The sequence below is a fragment of the Ursus maritimus genome, unplaced genomic scaffold (assembly GCF_017311325.1).
Source record: "Ursus maritimus isolate PB19 unplaced genomic scaffold, ASM1731132v1 scaffold_32, whole genome shotgun sequence".
Taxonomy (NCBI): domain Eukaryota; kingdom Metazoa; phylum Chordata; class Mammalia; order Carnivora; family Ursidae; genus Ursus; species Ursus maritimus.
In genome coordinates this window covers 2,966,647-2,975,296 of record NW_024425786.1, presented here as the reverse complement: position 1 = coordinate 2,975,296, position 8,650 = coordinate 2,966,647, and the positions used below count along the sequence as shown (strand labels likewise).

At 59.9% G+C, this 8,650-nt stretch overlaps 1 protein-coding gene across 1 annotated transcript in view; it reads right to left on the bottom strand.

The window, feature by feature from the left end:
• Positions 1 to 7,765, bottom strand: part of AJAP1 (adherens junctions associated protein 1) — a 62,554-nt gene extending 54,789 nt beyond the window's left edge. The window contains exons 1-2 of the mRNA XM_040645682.1: positions 7,737 to 7,765; positions 1,066 to 1,877 (exon numbers count right to left, since the gene is read on the bottom strand). Coding sequence (XP_040501616.1) covers positions 1,066 to 1,877; positions 7,737 to 7,765 — 841 coding nt within the window. The remainder of the gene's footprint in view (positions 1 to 1,065; positions 1,878 to 7,736) is intronic.
• Positions 7,766 to 8,650: the final 885 nt, after the last annotated feature.

Genomic DNA, 8,650 nt, shown 5'->3' with positions numbered 1-8,650 from the left:
CCCCCCCCCCCCCCACCCGTGCCAACAGCCTGGAATTCGCATCCTGTTCTAAAAGCTAGCCAGTACTGCTGCTCGTCCGGGATGTGCCTGCCCACATCTGATCTGTGAACATCCTGGTTGCGGTGGGGCGTGGGGTCGTGGCCTGTCCACAGAGGCAAAGGGAGCCAGAGGCGGGCTGGGGCACAGGCGTCCCGGACTCTACGCGCTCCCTCAGCCGGCCGCGAAGCTGGGGACGTGCCTGTGGCCTGGGAGAGTTTCAAGGGCTGCTCGTCTGGAAGCAACCAGAAGAGGAGGTGGGGGAGAAGAAAGAAAAACAAGACTATGTGGCAGGAACTACTTTGAGGCCAAGAAATGGTGACTGTCCATATGCACCCAGAGTCACAGCAGAGGAACCAGAGCCGTGTGCTCTGACCCCCGTCCTCCAAACACCTGCGACACCGTCCCCCGGGAAGACACGCCCCGACCCGAGTCAGTTTGCAGAACCTCAGCGAACACCACGGGAGCTCTTCCTCACACCCGACCTCAACCTTTTCTGCTGCTTCAAGCGATCCCTATCCTGGGCCAGTGTGGCAGTCGCCTCTCCACGGGACCACGACCTTGGAGGTCTGGAGACTCCACACGGGCCCTAATTCCACCAGCAGGCCCATCCGCATCTTGTTCCCAGGCTGGCCCAGAAGTCAAGGTTCTACCATTCGGGAAGATGTGTCTCTGTGCCCTGCGGGGTCCGGATGCCCGTGACACAGGCAAGGAGGGCACAGCGTCCCCTTGTAGGCCACCCCTAAGGAGAGACCCTGTCCCATCTCCCTTCTACCAGCCAGAAGGGCTTGGCTAGAGCACAGCCCACGTTTGCCAGGACACGAAAGTCCACGGACACACATGCCCCCTCCGTCCCCAAGGCCGCCACCCAACGGTCAGCACTCGCCATTGCTGTAGTTTCTGCCGCTGAGAAATGGGGAGTCCCGCCAAGCACCGTCAGCAAGCACAGCGCGGCATCCTTCGAAAGCCACACCCCCAGGGTGTCCTCCTACCCCCACCGAACCCCAACCAGAAAAGAGGTGGCTGTACCTGAGGTCTCCCCCAGAATCCGTGGGGGCTTGACGTCTTCGCCATTGTCTTTGCTGGGACTGGTGGAAGGCTCCGTTGTGCTAACCCCAACCGGGATCCTATTCCTGGGGCCCAGGGGCTCCGTGACCCCCTTAGTCTGCAGCGTCGTGGAGGTGGCTGTGAGGGCTGTGGCGGTGGTGGTGGCGGTGGCCACAGTTGTCTTCCGTGTCTGTGAGATGGAGGCCGTGGTGGGGCCATAAAGCCCTGGAAATGTGTTGGATTCCGGGGCCTCCTCCTCCCCCGTGGGCCCCCAGGCGATGAACTCTGTCTCTGTCGTGGGCCTGCTGCCCCGGAAATCAAAGCCGTGGAAGCCGGCCCCCTGCAGGTGTCTCTTCCCCCGCCCCAGGAGGGCCTGCTGGTCCGTGGTGGCCCCGCTGCCCGCGGTGGCTGACGGGGCCGAGGAGGAGGAGCCAAGGGAAGGGCTGGATTTGGCAGCGGCCGGGGGCTTGGCGAGCCCCCCTCTGGGCACCAGGGCGGCCACCTGGTCCCTGGGTCTGTGCGCCCGTTTGGCGCGCGGGCTCGGCACCTGCCCGTGGCTGCGCTCCACGCGGGCCGGGCGCGGGCTCCACACGGGCACGGGGATGCGCGCCGCCTGTCCGCTCTTCAAGCTCCACAGCCGGGGCGGCCGCTGCGGCGGCCGGGGCAGGAGCCGGAAGTCGGGGCCCGGGCCCAGGGACTCACACGAGGGCAGATCCATGGCGAGCTGAAACATGGCTATAAGTATCCAAGCATGGCTTCCTAGGGAGCAGCCCGGCCAGCGGATGGACATGGAACTGCGTGGAAAAGAGAGAGCAGTGTCAGCTGGGGGCTCTGGCAGCTCTGCGGCTGTCCCTCCACCCCGCCGTGACACGGACGCGCTCTTCTGGGAGCGAGCTCTAATCCTAACTTCACAAGGGAACCCGAAACCCTCCGTCAGCCGACCTCACAGCCTTGCCTGAGCGCCAGCTCTGCATAGCATCTTAGAGGAACCGTCCCCACGCACCTGCTCCCGGGAGCCGGCTCCCCGCCTGCACCGCACCGCTCTTCCCAGGAGCGTGCAACGCACATGGCTGGTTGACATGACACGGGAGGGAAACCGAGGCTCAGAACCCCCAACTCAGCCGACAAGATGATCTCAAACACCTTCTGTTCCCCATGGGGCCTCTGCCCAGAGTGAAACGGAGACATGGAGCGGACGTGAGGTAAGGGAATGGCAGAGCTGGGGGCTCGGGCTCCCCCCGGGTCCAGGGCTGAGCACCTTCCTCTGTGTCACGAAGTTACGGACCAAGGTGGGTGTTTCGGAGCACACAACCTCCCCTTCCTGCGGCCCAGAGGGACGGGGCTTCCACTCTCCGTGTGGCTGAGCCCGCCGGACTTCACAGGGGGCACAAAGACCAGGCATCGACTGAGCCCCCGCCCCATGCTGGGGTCCGCAAGCCCCACCGCCCCCCTTCTCGGGCCAACGTGCGTATCTCAGAGCAGGCTCGGCCTCGGACGCTGTACGCTAGGAAAGCTTCTTATTTTTGGCTTCCTCTGGATTTGGTTCAGGAAAATGAGATCTGCTGTGGATAAGCTGGAAGTTTATCGATGCGCCAACTCAGCCCCAGTGCTGTTCTGTGGACATTTCGGCTTCCCCTATTTATCTTCAGCGCAGGCGCCCTTTGAAACCCCACCATCCGCCTCCTCTGCTCCAGGCATGGCTGGAGGAAGGGCAAACCCCACATGGCCCAGGGAAGGGGACGCCGGGGCTGGGGGTGCACGGAGCATCACGTGAGCGGTCAGAGCACAGCGGACAGCCGCGGGGAGGGCTTGGGGGCCCCGGGGCCCATGCCCCCTCTCCCACCAGCTTAGGTAACTCAGGACAGGGAACAGGCGCCATTCAAAGTCGGGACGCGTCACCGGCGTCACGTCTGAAAATTGACACGGATCCAGAATGTTAGTGAGTGCTGCGGGTGGGGGCGGGCGAGGGCGTTCGGTGCGCGGAGCCGCCAGCCTGGAAAGCTGCTCCAGACCAGCCCCGGAGGAAAAAAGGCTTGGCAGTTTTTCTTCATGAGGTTCCGCGTGACTTTAAAAGGGAATAAATCAAGTGAGTGAGCAGCGTGTGGTGTGTGAGTGAGTCATGTGTGCACGCGTGCACGGGAGTGTGTCTCAGGACTGCGTGTCTGCACGTGTGACTGCCGATGTGTGACAGCACGTTGGTGCCTATGAAGGACCAAATGTACAAGTGGGTGTGAGTGTGTCAGCAAGTGTGTAAGAGCACGAGTCCATGGGAGGTATCAGTGTGCCCGTCTGTCACATGTGCGCGTGCATGTGTGGGTGTGGCTGAGTGTGGGGCCCGCACGTCGGCGCACGCATGTGTGCATCAGTGAGTGTGCAAGAGTGTGAGTCTGTTGTGAGGTCGTCTGTGTGCCCATCTGTCATATACACGTATGTGTGTCTGTGGCTGAGTGTAGGGTCTGCATGTCGGTGCGTATGTGTGAGTGTGAAAGAGTTCGAGTCTGTTGTGAGGTGATGCATATGCCCGTCTGTCACTTATGCATGTGTGTGTCTGTGCGGATGTGGCTGAGTGTGGGGTCCACGTCAGTGAGTGTGTGAGTGAGTGTGCAAGAGTGTGAGTCCGTGAGGGGTGGTCTGTGTGCCTGTCACATAGGCATATGTATGTGCAAGTGCGGATGTGGCTGAGTGTGGGATCCACGTCAGTGAGTGTGTGAGTGAGTGTGCAAGAGTGTGAGTCCATGGGGGGTGTCTGTGTGCCTGTCACATAGGCACATGTATGTGCAAGTGCGGATGTGGCTGAGTGTGGGGTCCACGTCGGTGAGTGTGTGAGTGAGTGTGCAAGAGTGTAAGTCCGTGGGGGGTGTCTATGTGCCTGTCATATGCATATGTATGTGCAAGTGCGGATGTGGCTGAGTGTGGGGTCCACGTCGGTGAGTGTGTGTGAGTGTGTCTGTGTGTGAGCCCCCCCCATTCTGCGCGGAGCCCCACGTGCCCGGGGCCGCCTCCTCTCTGGCGGGTACTTAGGCACGTGCTGCTCCCTGCCTGTCATCAGGATGTGGAAAGGAAGAAACTTGTATTAATGAGCGCTAATTACCGAAAAGGACTAATCCCCAAATAAAAAGGGCCCAGTTTTTTAATCAGAATGAAAGTGCTTTGCTGCAGAAATTAGGAATCGCTCATTATGCTGATGCCTCCGCACTGAGTTTCTGCCGGTGTGCAATTTCTCTGCACAGCCCGCCAAGCTCCACGCAGGGACCAGGGCCGCTGTCACCGCACACAGAAATTTGGGTCAGTGTGAAACATCCCCGTGCAGACAGTAAGCACAGCTCCTCTGTGGCCACAGGTGGCTCAGTGAAGATGGATGGTGTAGACCCTCTGGTTCTCCCACTGCTCTGCATGTTGCATGGGAGTCCAGCCCCTAGGGAAGTGGGACACGTCAAGCAGGAGCCGTGCCTCAGCCCAGAAGGCCCCACCAGGTCCCATCAGGCCCCACCAGGTCCCACCAGAAAACACCAGGTCCTACCAGGCCCCATGAGACACAACGAAGGTCCCACCAGGCCCCACCAGGAAACACCAGGCAACCCCAGGCCCTGTGAGGCCCCACAAGGTCTCACCAGGCAACCCAGGCCCCACCAGGTCCCACCAGAAAACACCAAGTCCTACCAGGCCCCATGAGGCCCCACAAAGGCCCCATCAGAAACACCAAGTCCTACCAGGCCCCATGAGGCCCCACAAGGTCTCACCAGGCAACCCAGGCCCCACCAGGTCCCACCAGGAAACACCAGGCCCTAAGGTCCCACGAGGCAATGCTAGGCCCTTAGCAGACCTCAGCAGGCCCCACCAGGCCCCACAGGGCCACAGCAAGCACTCCCAGGCCCACTGGGTACCACTTGGCCCCTCATTCAGGCTGAACGAAGAGCAACCACAGGCGGACCTGTGTGCCATCAGTGCTGGGAGAAATATTGCCCCAGGAAATTAAACCCGCGGCACCTCAGCCTGCACTGGCTTGCTGGCCCCAGCATAACTTCTATGCCCGTCTGTCACTTATGCATGTGTGTGTCTGTGCGGATGTGGCTGAGTGTGGGGTCCACGTCGGTGAGTGTGTGAGTGAGTGTGCAAGAGTGTAAGTCCGTGGGGGGTGTCTATGTGCCTGTCATATGCATATGTATGTGCAAGTGCGGATGTGGCTGAGTGTGGGGTCCACGTCAGTGAGTGTGTGAGTGAGTGTGCAAGAGTGTGAGTCCGTGAGGGGTGGTCTGTGTGCCTGTCACATAGGCATATGTATGTGCAAGTGCGGATGTGGCTGAGTGTGGGGTCCACGTCAGTGAGTGTGTGAGTGAGTGTGCAAGAGTGTGAGTCCGTGAGGGGTGGTCTGTGTGCCTGTCACATAGGCATATGTATGTGCAAGTGCGGATGTGGCTGAGTGTGGGGTCCACGTCAGTGAGTGTGTGAGTGAGTGTGCAAGAGTGTGAGTCCGTGAGGGGTGGTCTGTGTGCCTGTCACATAGGCATATGTATGTGCAAGTGCGGATGTGGCTGAGTGTGGGATCCACGTCAGTGAGTGTGTGAGTGAGTGTGCAAGAGTGTGAGTCCGTGAGGGGTGGTCTGTGTGCCTGTCACATAGGCATATGTATGTGCAAGTGCGGATGTGGCTGAGTGTGGGGTCCACGTCAGTGAGTGTGTGAGTGAGTGTGCAAGAGTGTGAGTCCGTGAGGGGTGGTCTGTGTGCCTGTCACATAGGCATATGTATGTGCAAGTGCGGATGTGGCTGAGTGTGGGGTCCACGTCGGTGAGTGTGTGTGAGTGTGTCTGTGTGTGAGCCCCCCCCATTCTGCGCGGAGCCCCACGTGCCCGGGGCCGCCTCCTCTCTGGCGGGTACTTAGGCACGTGCTGCTCCCTGCCTGTCATCAGGATGTGGAAAGGAAGAAACTTGTATTAATGAGCGCTAATTACCGAAAAGGACTAATCCCCAAATAAAAAGGGCCCAGTTTTTTAATCAGAATGAAAGTGCTTTGCTGCAGAAATTAGGAATCGCTCATTATGCTGATGCCTCCGCACTGAGTTTCTGCCGGTGTGCAATTTCTCTGCACAGCCCGCCAAGCTCCACGCAGGGACCAGGGCCGCTGTCACCGCACACAGAAATTTGGGTCAGTGTGAAACATCCCCGTGCAGACAGTAAGCACAGCTCCTCTGTGGCCACAGGTGGCTCAGTGAAGATGGATGGTGTAGACCCTCTGGTTCTCCCACTGCTCTGCATGTTGCATGGGAGTCCAGCCCCTAGGGAAGTGGGACACGTCAAGCAGGAGCCGTGCCTCAGCCCAGAAGGCCCCACCAGGTCAACCCAGGCCCCACCAGGTCCCACCAGAAAACACCAAGTCCTACCAGGCCCCATGAGGCCCCACAAAGGCCCCATCAGGCCCCACCAGGAAACACCAGGCAACCCCAGGCCCCACCAGGTCCCATCAGGAAACACCAGGCAACCCCAGGCCCCATGAAGCCCCACAAGGTCTCACCAGGCAACCCAGGCCCCACCAGGTCCCACCAGAAAACACCAAGTCCTACCAGGCCCCATGAGGCCCCACAAAGGTCCCACCAAGCCCCACCAGGAAACACCAGGCAACCCCAGGCCCCACCAGGTCCCACCAGGAAACACCAGGCCCTAAGGTCCCACGAGGCAATGCTAGGCCCTTAGCAGACCTCAGCAGGCCCCACCAGGCCCCACAGGGCCACAGCAAGCACTCCCAGGCCCACTGGGTACCACTTGGCCCCTCATTCAGGCTGAACGAAGAGCAACCACAGGCGGACCTGTGTGCCATCAGTGCTGGGAGAAATATTGCCCCAGGAAATTAAACCCGCGGCACCTCAGCCTGCACTGGCTTGCTGGCCCCAGCATAACTTCACACACAGGGTATTTCTGTCATTTTTCACCAATCATGAGCTGTAATTGGTTACCATAGAAACCCCTCATTTCCACGCCACCCGGCTGTTATGCAGAAAAACCAACCGATGGCAAGAGCGGGGAGAGCTTGCTTTGTTTCTCTTCGAGTCCGGTTTCCTCCTTCTTACAGGGATGGATCTGTCCAGAGAGGGAATATGAGGAGGGCAAGGGGACAAGTCAGGACAGAGGCCAGAGACTCCTCACCGCCGGGCCAGCGTCGGGGCAAAAGAGCCCCTCCCATAGGGAGGCCGGGGCTGACTCTGCGGCCTGCAGGGATCGGTGGTCTCTCTACGGGGTTGAGGGTCCCAGCCCTAGACCTTCACACTCCCAAGGTACACATACGGCACTTGTCAGGATGACGCTGTGTCCCGGCATCAGGGGATCCAGCCACCACCTCTCTCTCCATCCTTCCAGCCGACCCAGACCCAGGAATGCTCTTCCCTCTGACTCTGTCCAGCACAGGGCTGGGAGGCCTCAGTTGTGCCCACAGCCCTCTTGCCCCAGGAAGGTGCCGTGGCCCTGTCAGCCATTTCCCAAGGGGGTGGAGGACCCCTCCCAGGTGCAGGAGGGAGGCCCTGCGGCTGCCTGCCCCACTGCTAGCCGTCAGAGTGGCCACGGGGCACACCAAGGTGTCCAGGCCACAGTGCAGGCAGCAGAGCCCATGTCAGCCTCCCCAAACCTCGAGGGCATCCATAGGCCCCTTAGGAACACACCCCCACTTCACACCCACGAGCAAGGCTACAAGCATGAAGCCAAGTGCAAGTGTTGGCAAGGATGTGGGGAGACAGGACATGGTGGGAACGTAGAAGGGTGTCTCCGCTATGCAAAACAGCTCAGCAATTCCTCAAAGACGTCGTTACTGGCTGACCCAGCATTTCCACTCTTGGGTAGAAACCTAAGTCCACACAAAAATGTGTCCACAAATGTCCACAGCAGCATTACTGATGGCAGTGGAAAGCAGAAATCACCCCCGTGTCCATTAGGTGAACGGATAAAGAAAATGCGATCTGTCCCTGCAGGCAAACACTCTCTGGCCTTAAAAAGGAAAAGAAGCATCAACACACACAACAATGTGGATGGAGCTTGAACACCGTGTGTGGGCTAGAAGCCGCCAACCACATCAGGCTACACGTCGTCCGCATCGCCCAGAATCGGTCAATCCGTAGAGACAGAGCAGATTCCTGGTTGCCAGGGGCTGGGAGAGGTGACTGCTAATGGTTATAGGACTTAGGGGGGACAGGTATGTTCTGGAACTGATAGTGCTGATGGGTGCACAACCTTGTAAATACATTAAAACCACTGAACTGCACGCTGTGGGCGGGGGCTGAATTTAGGGAACGTACATCACAGCTCAAACAGTGGACGTATTCAAGGCGGGAGAGACCGGTCTGGGGTGGGCTGGATAACGTCCTGCTCTGGGTGCGGGCGTAGGCCCTGGCAGGGGGCAGGAAGGAGAGGGTGCCCAGGCTGGAGCCAGCGTCTGAGCTGCCGGCACGGGGCAGAGAGGGTGCATGAGATCTTTCAGGCTCATGCACGGTCCTCGCGAGGGCTCGGGCTCGTCTGAGCGCCCAGCTGCAAGGCCCACAGCCCGCGCAGGGCAGCGTCCCCGCTCCCCCACCTCCACCCTGCCACA